The 17,222-nt window shown below is 29.7% G+C and overlaps 1 protein-coding gene and 1 long non-coding RNA gene across 7 annotated transcripts in view; one reads left to right on the plus strand and one right to left on the minus strand.

The window, feature by feature from the left end:
- Positions 1-17,222, minus strand: part of LOC105198377 (WD and tetratricopeptide repeats protein 1) — a 124,704-nt gene that overhangs the window by 18,852 nt on the left and 88,630 nt on the right. For 4 of the 6 annotated variants that reach the window (XM_039458691.1, XM_039458693.1, XM_039458688.1 and 1 more), the window contains 2 exons: positions 11,571-11,718; positions 9,166-9,358 (listed from right to left, as the gene is read on the minus strand). In XM_039458691.1, coding sequence (XP_039314625.1) covers positions 9,166-9,358; positions 11,571-11,718 — 341 coding nt within the window. Of the gene's footprint in view, positions 1-8,031; positions 8,513-9,165; positions 9,359-11,570; positions 11,719-17,222 lie in introns of those variants that run through there. The other 2 variants (XM_039458690.1, XM_039458692.1) reach the window with 2 other exon arrangements.
- LOC120359761 lies at positions 8,459-9,092 on the plus strand. Its single transcript, XR_005576550.1, has 2 exons — positions 8,459-8,601; positions 8,921-9,092. It is a non-coding gene; the product is annotated as an uncharacterized LOC120359761 (long non-coding RNA).

Here is a 17,222-nt window from a genome sequence, read left to right on the forward strand (position 1 = left end):
TTTATAAAATTAATTGTAAAGACTGCAAGTCTTCTTATGTGGAACAGACGAAATGTCAATTAAAAACAAGAGTCAGTGAACATAAAGCGGATATTAGGAAAGCTATTCCTCCCTCAGTTATTTCGTTATATCTCCCTCAGTTATTTCGTTACACCGTATTAAAGAGAACCACGATTTTGATTGAGAGAACGTAGACTTTTAGACAAGAAGCCATCTTATGTTAAAAGATCTATATCCGAAATGTTACACATTAAAAACAATTGCATGGACTCAACAAACAAAGTAATACTGAATTCCTCTCGGATGCGTATCTTCCTATTCTCGAGCGTATTTACCCTTCTTAAGTTTGTCATCCCTCCTTCGATTCTTGCATTCGGTCCGCCGAGACTATCTCGTTCGGTCCACATTATTCGTAACTGAACATTCCAAGATGTAATATTTACAAGGTTAAGATACGAGTTTTGGAGCTTAAAAGTATTTTCAATTTTTAGTTCCTATTATATCTATTGTATAATTTTTTGATTTTATATGTTTTTTTTTACAATTTCAATTCATGACTTGTACAGCCGTTTTTATTTATTCTTATATTATTCTTATTTATTTTCCTTTATTTTGTTAAATTATATTTTTTTTTTATTGTTGTCGGTTACAATCTTATAATTTTTCATTTCAATATTACCTCTTGTTTATTGGTCAGCAATCAAGTCATCCCGTTTTTCCGAAACTCTTGTCTTGTCACGTTCCGAGAAGATGTTTATTGTAATAAGACCTTGAAGGAAGATGTACATCGCGGCATCTCACAGTTTATTTGGTAACTCAATTTATTTTTGACTTTTATTTGTTTAATTTGATAAATTCATATTGTAATTTCTGCGATTTTATGTGTTTTATAGACTGTTACAATTTGTACTGAGGAAGACCGTCATTAAAGGTTGAAACGTTTACATTATCGTGGATTTATTTCTACATCACGCATATCTCTCACTATTAAAGAGACTGTAACAGATAAGTTTTATTTACTAGCAACAGTCGTCTCACCGCTAATTCACTACGTTGATTTTAATTATATTAATCTCTTTGTCTCCAATTCACGTTAAGTCTGTAATTTTATTTTTAATTTGATAATTCTGACATTGTTAATTGTTGTCCGCTAATTTATTTTGTTTTGTATCAAATGATTTCTCCGTTCATATTTACGTATCTATGTATCTATTATTGTTTGCTCTCTCACGTTTATTTGACTTCTTCGGCGATGGTAGGATGTTCGAATGAAGATTTGGTCAGTATACGTTATTGCATGAGATAGTAAGCACGCGGCATTACAGAAAACTCAAACGTATACTTTGACAAGCGAATTTCGCTTCTTATGGACAAAGTTATCCAACGCTTCACTAGTCGTCATCAGTGCCAATGGGTCACATATTTTTTAAAAAATTTACAAAAAAATAAAAAAAACATTAATTATAGTAATGTCAGCTATCTAAGAACACGATGGTTGTTTAGAAAATTGTCAATTTCACTGACACGACAACGGGCAATGCTTCCACGGCAAATTTGGCAAACCGTTGGTGACTCATTTAATTCCCGGTAATGAACTGATGACGATTAGAATAGCTTTCACTTGTAATTGCGTTGAAGATGACGATTAAAATAACTTTTTCTTTTTGTAATTTCGCTGAAGAGGGCTCCAAAGAGAACCGAAACGTTCGTTACTCATAATTCATTATGAATAAATAACTATTTGAACACTGATTGTGTTTTGCGCTCTTATACCCGCGCTGACTCTCACTAGCCTGTTTTAGCTGTTTATTTTGGGTTAAATCTTGAGAGTCTTTGAATATTTTGTTTTAAAGTTTATTTTCGTTGAGTACTCTCCAAGTTGTGAGGCTTGAAAGTATACTGTATTTTTTGTGCAAGATGGCATCCACCTCCCATCTGTCTCCTTGAGGCATGAAGACGGGTTTACTTACGGTAAACACATATACATCCACCTATCCACGTACCCATACACACGCGCGCGCGCGCGCGCGCACGCACACACACACGCATGCACACACACACACATTCACACGCACACAAGAGAGTTTGGAGTCATAAAATACTGTGGAAGTGACGAACCGTAGGGTTTTCATCTCTACTGTAACGCAAGCACGCACACACACACACACGGAGAAAGGAGGAAAGAAAAAAAGAAGAGTGAGAAGAGGATAGAAGAGGGAGGCATTATCAGGTGATTTTCTACACGCAGTCGCCTATTTTCTACTTTCTATTGTCCCTAGGGTCCAAACAGCTCAATGAATCAAGTTGGGGCAATGAAAGCTTTTTGTTAGAAACATGTAAACTACAAATTTCCAAAGTTTCAATCAAATCCACCGGGACCCATTTTCCATAAAGTCTGTGCGGAGTCCTTTTTTTGTGGCACAAAACTTTAATGAACTGTCAATAACTTTTTTAACATATTTCTTATAATTTGTAGATGTAAAAAAAATGTTTTTAAACCAAATTAGTTCAACTATGGCGACGTAATGACGCTCGCTCTCCAAATTCCAATTTTCGAGGGGGTCAAATAGCGTACAATGCAGTATTTTTTATATCATCTTGAAATAAAAAATCGAACAAATCTATCTTTTTAATAAAATCGGAAGTACCTAAATCCGATATAGTAAAAAGTAGTAAAATAAAAATTCTACGTAATTTTGAAAAAAATGTCAAAATTTCTCATAAAAATTTTTATTTTTATCATATAAATATTTTGGATAGTTATTCTTTCAAGTTTTATAGGTACTTTCAATGAAAAATTTAGTGAAAAATAAATATGCACAGTTATATTAATCGAATATTTTTTTATATTGTACGCCGTTTTGATCCCAAAAACCAGGACTTAAAGAGCGAGCGTCATTACGCCGCCATATTTAAACTAATTTGGTTTAAAAGTTTTTTTTCTATATCTACAAATTATAAGAAATATGTGAAAAAAGTTATGCACAGTTCATTAAAAGTCTCGTGTCGCAAAAAATTTATAAATATCAGCTTTTTATTCGGCCGATTACATGACATTCCGCCCTTAAAAAAAGAGCCAAACGTCTTAGTAAATCCACGGGGGTGACACTGCTTATACTTCGCTATGCTTTTACGCATCCCTCGAATGTCTCCTTACGATCAAAAAATTCGCAAGAGGCGCTAGTTCCTACCTGCATCCTTTGATTTGACCGATTTGGCTGATGCATAGACCTGCTAAACATTAAAACGATTAAAACTGTTAGAAAGCTTTATTCGGTCTTATAAGATTAAATTGTGTTTTTTGAACCTGCATTTTCTAGTAAAACAATAACTTTCAAATCGGTTGTAAGCGTTGTAAGGATGCAGATCGACTTATGCGCCATCAAGCGGCTTAATGTTCTCATGAGACAAAATCTAGACGCGTAAATTTTAGCAGTGTCACCCCCGTGGGTAAATCATACGATCAAGCATTAAAAAGATTTAATAATTTGGAAATCAAGTTACAAAGGAATCCAACACTCAAGGAACAATACAGCATTCCTTGAAGAATATGAGTCACTACAACACATGAGCAAGCTCGACCGATCAAATCATTTATATTTGAAATCGGCTCAAATATAAGGCGTTTAATTCGATTATTGCAGACGCTTCATACACAATTGCAAAAATAAAATTAGAGCTGAATCATCATGCTTGTCAACAACAGAGTTAAAGAGCTCATTAACTAATTTAGCACGTTTAGCACAAGAAAAACCCTTAGCTACAAAGAAGCAAACACTTTAGCATGACGGTTCCATCACAAGAAAAAAACTAGCAGCACTCAACGTATTTGTAGACCGAACGGTTTCATCCGTGTACGAGGGAGGTACGTGGGAGGTTAAACAACTTGGAATTTCACTCGGATAAAAAGCACCCCATAGTTTTGTCAGTGAGACATAAATTTACAAGGTTACTTTTCATATAGTAAGTCAACATTTAGAATTATTATATGCAGGACCGTAGTTACTTTTAAGTTCAATACGCGAGCAATTTTGGCCGATTGGAGGCAGAAACTTGGCCAGAAAGATAGTATATGAGTGCATAAAATGTTTTAAAAACAATCCAATATTTGCGCAAACCCTGACAGAAGAATTACCAAAGACAGGCGTGTCCCAAACCATGCCCTTCCATAACACAAGAGTAGACTACGGCGGCCCTTTTATGATTAAGGATAGAAAGGGAAGAGGTAGTAAAACAAGACCTTCGTGTGCCTATTCGTTTGTTTCGCTATAAACTTTATTTAAAATTAGTGTTCGATCTGACGTCCGATCGGAGGCATTCATCACGGGAGCTAGACGCTTTTCGGCCAGACGGGGCAAACCCGTTTACGGTATATATTCCGATAACGGAACCAATTTCATTGGGGCAAACAGAGAGTTAAAAGAATTAGCATTATTTCTAAAAAACAAGGATAGTTTCATTCAGACGACAGTAAACGATACCAGCATCAAGTGGCATTTTATTCCAGCTTATTCGCCATTTCGGCGGACTCTGGGAAACCGAGATTAGGTCTACCAAACGTCATCTATGACGAATAGCAGATAACGCAATTCTAACATACGAAGAATTTTATATATTGTTAACACAAATTGAAGCAATATGAAATTCACGCCCTTTAACACCAATGTCACTAGATCCTTCCGATCTTATTCCTATCATTCCTATCAGAAAAAGACGGTGTAGCCAGAGTTGCTATCATCAGAGTTGCAAAAAAAATGACGCGGTCGCAAAACTCTGTCCGTTACCGATAAAATAACAAAAAAATGCATTTGTTTATCACCTCAATACAAATAGCTTATAAGATAGAGATTATATTCACTTTTTTAGGTTATACTTCAGTTAGTTAGCGTACAATTTTAGTTAGACATTAAGTTTATTAATAACAAGCGCATTTTATTCATGCAACAATAAGCCTATTTAATCCAACATTATTACACAACATTATTACACAATTCGACAGGACGCCCGTCAACTTCCACCAGTGACAAAAAGATTCAGCAAGGTCAAGAGTTGATACTGGCATATTGTGGTAAAAGCCTCTAATGAATTTCAGCACTTTTCACTCCTTCCAACTAAAGAAATCGTATTACAGCTTTCTGTTTCTCCTTGGTGCAAATTTCTAGCAAAGCAGCCATATTTACACGCTCGTAACGGTAAACAAATTGACGCGATCAAGGTCTAGCTTTGATTATAAAACCCCAGTAGTGCTAACTTAAAACCTGCCTGCCCGGAACGCAATATGACAAACTTAAAGACGTGTTCTAGCAAAATCCGGATAATTTTTTACTTACCCTCGTACTTCCATAGAAAAACATATCTAGATTTAAAATATCTTTTGATTTTTATTTTAGGTCAAAAATTATGGAAAAAATCTTTCCGCCCGTGTGATGTCGAAATAGCAAAATAGCCTCCTGAAGTGGATACGTATCGTCGCCTTTTTTTATTATACAAAAAATAATATCAATATTTCAACAATAAAAGATAAGCAATAAAGTGATTTATTTGAATTTTCTCTCTTAAATTTCATATGTCCATAAATTCTTGTCAAAGATAGGCTGTTTTCTTTGTGCACTACTGTGGCCTAACCCCTTAAATAAATAAGGCAAAATAAATATATATAACGTAATGGACGACGAAGTCCGAGCACGCGTATCAATATCACTCGATATAGCCATAGTTTTATATTAATCATTTATAATAATATATAAAATCACATAGATAATACAAGCATGAAAACCTAGCTACGACCGTAGAAAGCATTCTTATTCAATTTGTATTAATCATTTATGTTTTATTTTACATTGATTTTTCATATATATTGTTTTGATCCAAAGATAAATTTTATGCCAAGAATGAAAAAATTTTTAATTTAGATCTTTTTTACTATTTCTTAGAGCAATATGACGTCCAAAGTTGCCAAATCATAACAATATTTGTTTGATATAAAAGCTTTACAAGGGATGTATTCCAAAAGTTCTATCGAAAATATCCCTTTTAATAATAAAGGGTTTGGTAACACTCTAACTACGCTGTTCCGTAATAAAAGTTGAGTTTGTGATTTTGTTAGCTTGCAGAAACCATCAAAGGAGTTAGTTTAATTTTTTGTAATTATTTATAAAATAATTTTAATGATATATTATTTATTAAAATAATTCTAATCATGTATTATTAAAATAATATTTACTAACAATAATTTTTATTTTAAAATAGGAATTAAGCAAAAGATTTTCAAAAATTTCGTGAAGCTAAAAATCACAAATTCTGATTAATTTTAAATTATTAATTGTAAGTAAATTAGATTATATTCGTTTGTGTGAACTAATAGTGCATGATAAAATTTATTCTGTTTAAGTATAGTTGGAGAGGCTACAGTAGCTTAGCTGGGATGCTTACAAATGTTAGACTTTTATTAAATATTATTATAGTATATTCTTAATATAATAAATTTCAAACTTATTTCATACAAAATCAAATAAGTGTAAGATTATATAAAAATAATATCAATATTGATAATATCAAAAAATTTATCCTACAAATAAACTTTGCAGTTAATTTTCAGTCTTTGGAAGTTCTTATGCTCTTTAATTCCTATTTTAAAATCAAAATTATTGTCAGTAAATAATATCTTAATCAATAATACATGATTACAATTATTTTATAAATAATTAAAATACAAATAATTAAATTAACCTCTCTGCTGATTTTTGCAAGCCAACGATAATCACAAATTCAACTTATATTACGGAACACAGCGTAGTCAGTTACAGTGCTACCAACCTTATTATTAAAAGAGATATTTTTGACAGAACTTTTGGAATATATCCAAGATTTACCTACAAAATTAAAGTCTTCAAACATGTAGATTACGAGAAAATAATGTAGAGTTTTATTTTTAATTAGACTTAATTACTTAATTCAATATGTAAAATTTATACAAAAATTTATCTATATATGTGCGTATGATATTGATATAGTAATGTAATATGTATTGATGTATTAACATTTCGTAAATCGTATGTATATAAGTCGCTATTCAGTCGGTAAATTAAAATAAAAACAAAATAATTAAAAAACTTTTAATTTATTAGATAATTTACATGTAAGTTATCATGTAAATCTTAAAAAAAAACTGTAATAAAATATGTTATTCCATTAAAAAACAAATACTATTTGTTTTTAAAAGTTTAAGACTTTTGTATAAGTCATTATATCTTTTAAAATAAATAAATAAAAATTATTTTATAACAGTTATTTTTAATGAAATAACGTATTTTATTACAGTAAGATACGGTTATTGTACTAATGCTGATCAATCATCAGTAAATGATTATTGTAAAAAAATATTTAAATATTTAATATAATATAACGATATTCTAATATGACCAGAAAAAAATGTATTAACACATTTAAATAACAAGAATGGCTATATTGGTCGAAAGCGTATCTTATTGTTAGTGTTCAATAATAATTTTCTAGATAAATTTATATACATTTACAAGTTCACTTAAAATGCGCGCTATATATTTGTCGGACTTTAAAATAAGCTTAATGAGAATTTCTACATTCACTCACTTTTATCCCAAAAATTAAAGAAATATGTTGCAAAAAATATTCTCGGCAAGGATTTAAACCCGATTCTCCCTACATTCCATCCAGGGAAGGATCATAAAACTTAACAGCTGCATTTTAAAGTCTGTATACAAATATATAGCACACAGTTTGAGGAAAATGTATAATATATTTTAACTGAAAAAATTATTATTAAGTACTAAGATCCACTTTCAATCGGTATAACCATTAATGTTATTTAAAAGTGTAAAATAATTAGAATTTCAATAATATATAATAAATTGCAAATTTACTGACATTTTTTAGATCTAATTTCAATTAATTTAATTAAAATATTAATATTTTATTTAAAACTGATATTATATTAAGTTGTTTTCATTTGTTCATTGACTGGTACAGTGCTCTTAAGGAGGAAACCTCGTGTAAAATCGATTTTTTTTACGTTTTTTTTTTGCAGAAATTGTTAGGAAATTATCTCAAAAATATGAAAAAAAACATTAGAAAGTTATAAGAAACTTCCTTTTGTGTTAATTCAAAGAAAGGGGAGCGTGTAGGTATACAAGCATTGGTTTTTCAGTTCCTTTCTATTGTATATCTTTAAAAGAAGTTTGGCAAGGAGTGGGGAAAGGGAAAATATTATTACAGTCATACTCAGAATACCAATGAGAGTAGCTTCAATGCGACCGTTTGGCGCCAAAGCATTTTAATTGTGACACAAAAATAATTCAAATAGCTGCTCACTTAGCTGCTGGCATTTTTAATGATGAGTTTTCATTTTTACTGCAAATAATGCAAGATATGAATATCCAAATTGGTCAGCAAGCAAAGTTATTCGCGGACGCCTATCACAAACACAGAGTAGAACGGCAGGAGCGCCGCAACCTCAGTTCAAAAGAAGCCCGTACTGCTCGTAAAACAGAAAAAATAGTTGAATTCCAGGCCTTTAAGGAAGAGCTGTATGGCCCTGGAATTGCTGATTAAGCAAAAATCGAAGTAAGTTTAAATAAATTACAATTTTTCACGATTTTTTCTTCACAAAAACTTTAAACGTGTTTTTCTCAAAACGCTAAATTTTGCACGCCGGGAAATGTAACTCAAAAACTACTTGACCGATCATCTTCAAATTTTACATGCTTATTTTTTAACTATCTTGGCCCCAGCATATACCTATCCGTTCATTAATATTTTGCTTTAAACAATAATTATTAACAATTGTTTAAAGTGCTTTTTCTTGTTTATGTCGCCGTTTTTGCAATTTTATGAATTTTTTTAATTATGTAAATATATGCTGTTATGTAAATTTTTGTTTCAGATTAATTTTGTAACCTCGGCGTTTTCCGACGCAAATTCGAGGAGCAAACTTCAGACAGCTGCTGTGCCGCCATGCTCAAGTTTTAAAAAAAAAAAGAAAAAAAAATTTAATTAGTTTAAATATTAAATATTATCGTATACTTTGTCATTCTTCTATATATTTTGCCATATTTTTTTAAAAAATTCAAGAAAAAACGGCTGTTTACACAAGGTTCCCTTAAATAAATAAAAATAAAAATGATTTACCTCTGGCCATGGACTCCATAATCTGATTACTGGATCAATACCGCTAGTAGCTAACAAGCACATGGATGGATGTGGCTGTAAGCAATTGACGATTCTTTCATCCCCTCGTAACACTCGTACGATATTGGTAGTATTACGATCCCAAATAAAAAAGGAACCATCATCTGATCCAGCAACTATATATTGACCATTGCTTAAAAAAAAAGTCAATGTTAAAAATAATTTAGATGAATCTTAATTATTTAATAAATTTCAGTAGTCAAAACCATGATAGAAAAATTTTAATAAAATTTTGATAAAATTTCAAAAAACTTGACAGTTTATTAAATATAATAAAATTTTAATAAGGGACCACAAAATTCCCTCAGTACTGAGTTTCATCCGATTCAAGTCACTTTTAATTTCGGTCCGCCATTTTGAATTTCGAAATTGTGGGATTTTCAGATTCGGTATTAGCGAACCCGAAAGCCCTAGGATACCCATTTTCATACAAATCTATCTAATATCAATCTGTCAATTTTAACTTCGTCATTTTCAATTTCAAAAAACGTCTGTAACTTGGTGACAGAAATCGTACAGTAAAAAAAAGCATTTTAAAGGTAAAGAATAGCACTTTAAAGTGCCGTTGGCAAAATTGAGAAATAAAATTTAGTTTGACAACAAAAAACCCATAAATATATCAAAAACTCTGTTTTGGCATATTACCCAATTTTTCTCAAAATCCTGACGTGATGGACATTTTTTGCTAGTGGATTTGGATTCAGCAACTTCGAGTTTACTAAAAAATACTAGTTTTCCTCACCGCAATTTTTTTTGTTAGACTGTGTTATTTTTTAAGCCATAAAAATTATGTTAAAAAATCATTTTTTTGCAAGTAAAAAATATTTCATAAAATGTTTATAAAATCTATTTGTTTATGAAACCTTGTATAATTCGTGTCTATAAAACCTTGATTAATTTGTGTTTTTTTATAAATAAAATTTTTTTTATAACATTAAAAGACACTTTTATAACATAGAATGACATAGATGATAGTATGTCACTACCTTCCTTCTAACATACAAACGCATTCTTTTTTCCCTCTTCAGTAAATTGGAAATTACGTTTGTTTTATACACCTAATAAACTTCTATTTACATATAGGATGATTAACACTTAAACACATAAGTGGGTCTGAGAGACCCCATATGAAGTTTTAAACGCTTGCTATGTGAAGACGGAATGAAATAGGAGGTTCGGACCAAGACGTAAAAAAAGTTTGAAATCTCCTCTTTCAATTGATATAGTTGATCAACTTTTTTGGTCAACTTGAATTCGAACGGTACGGCAGCAAAGTTTTGTTAGGGTCAATGCGACCCATGTAGTGTGTAAGTGAAACTTTTTTTGTGAGTATTTTACATTAAAAAACTGGACAAAATACGTTTGAACAGGTCGATTTGCAGATACTCGCATATACTCTGTCTAAAGTTGGAATACTATAAAATTTTGTAGAAAAGTTTTTCCAAAATATATCATGAAACACATCAATTTTCAATTTTAGACATGATTTAATCAAAAATTCCTCATATTCGCCTTGTTACATAAGTACATTTTTTAATAGAAATGACAATAATATAATTTTTTTTTGAAAGTATGAATCTTTAGCTTTAAAACGCCGTATTGTAAAGTTCTTTAAAGTTTTTTGTTGCAAAGATATGATTTTTTTTTTTAAGCTGATTTTTAGATGCCCAAAAATACTCATAATCTCCATGTTACATAATTATACTTTTTAAAAGAAATGACTTTGCCAAATTTTATTTTGAAAGTGTGACTCTTTAGCTTTAAAACGCCGTATTTAAAAGTCCTTAAACGTTTGTTGTTGCAAAGATATGATTTTTTGAAGGAAAAGTGGATTTTTGACCAATTTCTCATTTTTGCTTAATGGTTTTGCTTTTATAACTTCACAATAAATTATTTGTCGGCAATGCCGATTATGCAGTCACACTCCTGAGATTTTGAACTTTTATTTAAAAAAAAAAATCGTAGAAAAATATTGATTGTAATCAAAATTATAGCTTCTCAAAGTTGAAAAAGTCTCCCAGACCCAAAAATGTGTTTCCGTATTTTACAGGATCGGTGTGTTTAAGGGTTAAATGTAGAACTCTAAATTTTATTTTTTTACATAAGAATTATATCGCGTTATATGTAATATCTATTGACAATGAGTTATTTTAAGAAAACCAAATAATATTCCACCATCCGCTTTTTTCCTCTATTAAAATTAATAAATTTTTGAAATTAAAGCAAATTAAATGTAAAATTAAACTAAATATCATTGAAATTTTATCAAAATTTCATTAAAATTTATCTACAAAGAAATTTAGTATTTAGTATATAGGTATATCACTGTTAATAAATTTACTTACTTTCCAAAGAAGTTTGCCTCCTTTATGTCGGTCGTAGTATTACAATGACCACAAAATCTCATTTTGTAATCAATTGTATTACGTCTCCATTCTTGCTCGTATTCTGATAAGGGAAGAAACGCCTGTCTGGTTTGTGTGATATCTTTTCCTGTAAAAAAAAAACATTTTTTTCATAATATCTTCATTTTCAAAATATTAAAAATTGGAATAAAATTATTTACCGTTAAATAGACATAACTCTTTACATAAAGAATTTTGTAATTTCCACAAAAAAAATTTATTTTTATTAAAAATATAGTTTTATTATTCAATAATACAGTGACATAAAAAAACTCCAGAATAAAACTAGTCATTTCCTACAGTTTATTTAATACAAATCTGCTGTCCAGATTGCTTCAACACGTCACAATTTTTAGAACAATTAAAGTTGTAAGAAGGACTATTTTTACGTATTTTGTCATATTATAATTATGATGTGTGACATGATAAAAAAGTTTGACTGCAATCAAAATTAATTCTTAATGGTTACACTTTAGTAAAGTATCATAACGGTCATAAGTGGTCAATATGACCCCAACTGACTTTGAACAATTGTCAGGCACAAATTATTGTTTTAAGTAAAAAAAAAATTATTGAACTTTCTTCAAACAATATAAAATAAAAATAAATTTCATGTTAAGTTAAATTTTAAATCAAACATAGCCAAAAATTATTGAACCAAAAAAAACGTAAAAGATGATTTTTTTACTTAAAAAATCATATCTTTTTAGATTTTTAATATTTAAAAGAAATTTTAGAGTATAAAGTAAAGTTGGTATTTACGCCGCACTGGGATTTATATCGCAAAAGTTAGATAAAAGGGAGTAAAGATAGCTAACTCACAACCACTCTGTTATGTGCCTGCCCTATATGCTATATTAGTATTGTATTATAATTTCCATTCTTTAAGCGGATTGCCAATGAGAGATCTGAGTCTCTTTTGGAGAAAATTAAGGTCGCCCCCTCTAGTCGCCCACCGCCTACGGGAGTATTTTATTTATTAAATAAAATTATTTATTTAATAAATAAAATACTCCCGTAGGCGGTGGGCGACTAGAGGGAGGCACAATGGACTGTAGTCTGCGTGCCACAATCTTCAGCCGTGAAAACCGCTTCTTTAGTTCTATTATTATTATTATCATTATCGTTATCAATTGTCGTTGTCATTATTATTATTACTATTATTATTATTATTATTATTAAGTAGCGCAATCGTGTATTACGACCTGCAAAATGATTACTGTAAGAAATGTAAAAGGCGCCGCATAATGATTATTTCATGATACGTAAATGTAGAGAGATAGTAAAGGATAGAATACAAGCAAGATACAAGTGCACAGCTTTTGTATTCTTTGTTTAGTTTGATATCGTGTATACCTTATCTGTTTAGGATATACGACATTTTTAGTGAGCAAGATTTATGTCGTAGTAAAAACGCTGCGTGATTAGGAAGCAGCATTTGCCCTTATATTGAGAGTGCAATGTGTATCTGCACTCTACTGATGTTTGCACATATTAATCTTTTCAATATTGCATTATTATTATTACTTTGTATATTTATCGTTCTTATTCCTTAATAAACTTCATAAACATATTTTGTAAGTCATTCTTATTTTACATCACATTTATAAATATTATTGTAAATTATCGACGCACTGTATATCTTACACATGAATAATCCCACCACTTTTTTTATATCATAAAAATGCATGAGTTCTTTTTAAGGTTTTTTTTCAAATATAAAAAAAGAAATATTTCAAATATTTAAATTTTGTTTAAAGTAGTAGACAGTATGAAGTTTTCATTGGTATAATTTATTTTTCTTAAACATAATAAATAATACTTGATATATTAAGTTTTCGATAGGTGCGACGTTCAACTTTACTCTTCAAAGTAGGGTCCAGCATTTTAAGAAAAAAAATCAGTGTTATAGTACATGTTTAAAAAAAAGTATTCATTTTGAGGTATAAGAGCATAATTTTTGAGAAAATAAATTGACGAAAATGAACTGACGCGTTTCGAGCAGCACATTCACATAGAGGAAACTTATAACTGTGATGATAGAAGTCAAATATTAAAATAACATAGAGAAAATTTAGCCGAAACTTTTGTTGGAGTCAAACGTGAAAGGTTAAATTGTAAGTATGTATGTTGTTATGACTTTCAGTCCTCAAAAGAAATTTTTGGTGTCGGCTATGGTTAATAAGATATTAATGATTAAATATGAAGTAAATTGCGGAAGAGTTGCAAATTAGATTATTGATCATTTACCAATTAGATTTCAATTATATTCATTTAAACTTTTTTAAGTTGCTGAATATAAATTTATAGTCAAAATTAACAAATTCAAAATAGATAATAAAAATAATATCATGTACATACAAATTATAGCAAATAATGCTGTATAGGAATTTTTATGTAGCATGCGCGTGTTTAGTGAATATGTTCACACACTAAAAAACAATTTTTTATGTTTACTAGACAAGACAAACGCGCGCTACGCGTGCATTATAAAACTTCTGATGTTACATAATTTTATACAAATTTAATGTGACACTATTAACCCCTCAATACACAAAGTCAAAATACACGATCTCTGCGATAACAGCCGCTCACGAAGTTAGCGCAGCAGAAGAACCAATCGGCATCGCGGAAAAGCAACAACAATAATTTCGATACATTCGCTATCTAGAGGCGCGGTCGCGACTCGCGCCTATGTAGAAAATTTTTTTTTTTATGAAAGTCGCAGACCGACCCTCTTTTACGCGAGTCAGCGAGTTCCAAGCACGCGAGATTATCAGATCTCAATAACGGCTAAACCGATCAAGTTTTGAGAAGTCTCAAACGATAGCATGGCCCCGACTTGTATAATAAAAGTGTTTTTATTTTTTCTCTCCGTGTCCTACGAGCGGAGATATCGCGACGCAAAGTCTAAATATTCTACATTTCATTTAAGAAACGTCGTCGCCCTCAGGAATTCTCCCTTTCATATTTTCGACACGAGTAGCGCTGGCATACATCAGTCAGCCGTATGCGACTTGTGGTGTACTTGTGGTGTATGTGGTGTAGTACTTCTTGTCATCATCATCATATCCGTCGTGACAGGTTTTTTAACCTGATCTTTATTTGTCAATCATTAACAATAATCTTGGTAAGAGTCTCTGACTAGCTTTGTTTTATTCTTTTTTATTGTAAATTTATATATTTTATTATAATTTATTGCAGACATAAGGATTGCATTGAACATTGAGCTACAAAATAAATTATGATCAGAAATATTTAAATAGTCCGTCAGTGGAGGAGACAGACATTGCGCTGCAAATAGATAATAAAATATCACAAGAACACGATGCCGATATTGAAAAAAATATAATATAACAATTGTCAACTTTAAACAATCCGTTTTTCATGAAAGCTATGGAAGAGTACATGTCATGTGAATTATATAAAAACGATACGGTGGATGCTCGTATGCATAATACTCATAATTCCAAAACAAGGTCAGATACATAATTTAAACGTATATATATATATATATATATATATATATATATATATATATATATATATATATAACACTACAAAACGCGTGATATCAGTACAAATAAATTACCTTTTCAAAAAAAAGGTAAAAAAAAGCGCCTATGTGAGTTGCGCGCAATTTATTTTGAAATTGTGTAATCTAATAAAAATGATATACATTTATAAAAAAAAAATGTGTGAAATCTTTTAAAGTGCGCTTATTATAAAAAGAATATACTTTTTCTGCAAAATTAAAGTAGTCGTATTTGTATTTTCTTTGAAAAACATTCCTATTCTAAACCAACTGGTAGTATCTTCAATTTTTATACAAAACCCACGTGGTACTATCTCTGTATTGTTATTGAAAAATCTTCGTATTTTAGAAATTCAAGTGATAGCATCTTTAATTCTCATTGAAAAATTTTATTCTAACCCAAGTAGTATTTCCTTAAATATTGTGTAATTTAATTCAACCTAAATGCATTTTTTCAAAAAATCTTTTAAACAATCAAAGTACTATTTTTGTATTTCCATTGAAAAATCTTTCAATTTTAACCCAAGTGGTTGTACTTAATTTTAATAAGTTTCAATAAAATATAACATTTAATTTAAAAGATTAAAGAGGAAACGGTACAAAATGAGAAAATTTTATTGAAATAAAAAATTTTCGATGTACAAAAACATGGCGCTGCTAAATAGAAAAAGCAGAAAAGACGTAAGAAAGAACGCAATAAATGTAACACTTAAGATATGCGTTATAAAAAAAATTTGCGAAATAAGTTTTAGTTTCTTATTATATAATAACATTTAAGTAATTCTTATTGTAAGTTAAACTTAAGATACCACTTGAATTTTATTTAAAAAAATAAAAATTCTGTTAAAATATAAATTATTGAGGTTAAATTAGATTACAAAATTTTAATATATTATTTATTTTCAATTAAATTCCACTTGGTTTGGAAGATTTTCAATGACAATACAGAGATAGTAGCAATTAGGTTTTGTACAGAAATTATTCAATTCTTCTCATTGTTTTTCCTATCTAGCAGCGCCATGTTTTTGTACATCAAAAATTTTTTATTTCAATAAAAAATTTTCTCATTTTGTACCGTTTCCTCTTTAATCTTTTAAATTAAATGTTATATATTCCATTGAAACTTATTAAAATAAAATACAACCACTTGGGTTAAAATTGAAAGATTTTTCAATGGAAATACAAAAATAGTACTATGATTGTTTAAAAGATTTTTTGGAAAAATGCATTTAGGTTAAATTAAATTACACAATATTTAAGGAAATACTACTTGGGTTAGAATAAAATTTTTCAATGAGAATTAAAGATGCTATCACTTGAATTTTTAAAATACGAAGATTTTTCAATAACAATACAGAGATAGTACCACGTGAATTTTGTATAAAAATTGAAGATACTACCAGTTGGTTTAGAATAGGAATGTTTTTCAAAGAAAATACAAATACAACTACTTTAATTTTGTAGAAAAAGTATAGAGGAGAAGAGGGTATTATGGCTACTGTCGACAATATGGTTACCCCTATTATCTCCGTTATTAGATGACGTATTCTAACAATTGTTTATGAAGTTATTCATTTAGTAGCCCGCCGTTTTTTAGTAATATTAATATGACAATACATAATAAGTGACAATTGTTATAAGGCATTTTTACTTTTGAGCACTTCTAAACTTTTTCAAGGTTCACCTTTAACCTTTAATTACTCATACTTTCTCATTATTCTTAAACTTGAGTGTATTATCACACGAATGTACGTACACTTGAGTGTTTTTTTTATTATTTATCTTTTTATTCAGCTATACACATTTTGAGTTATACAAAGTTAAAACAATAACATGGAATTTCATTAATATGGCCTTTTAAGCAAAATTTTTATATTGAAATATTTCTTCAATAAATCGATCGTCATTCTAGAGAGCGATGTTTAGAAACATTAAAAACATTATTTTATGCTTATTGTTTAATGTTAAACAGGGATAAAATGACATTTCTAACTAAATTTCTAATAGTATTTTTAAAATTACTAAACGCAAGGAAATTCTATATTAGGAAAATTCTA

This window comes from Solenopsis invicta, chromosome 16, assembly GCF_016802725.1.
Source record: "Solenopsis invicta isolate M01_SB chromosome 16, UNIL_Sinv_3.0, whole genome shotgun sequence".
Lineage (NCBI taxonomy): Eukaryota > Metazoa > Arthropoda > Insecta > Hymenoptera > Formicidae > Solenopsis > Solenopsis invicta.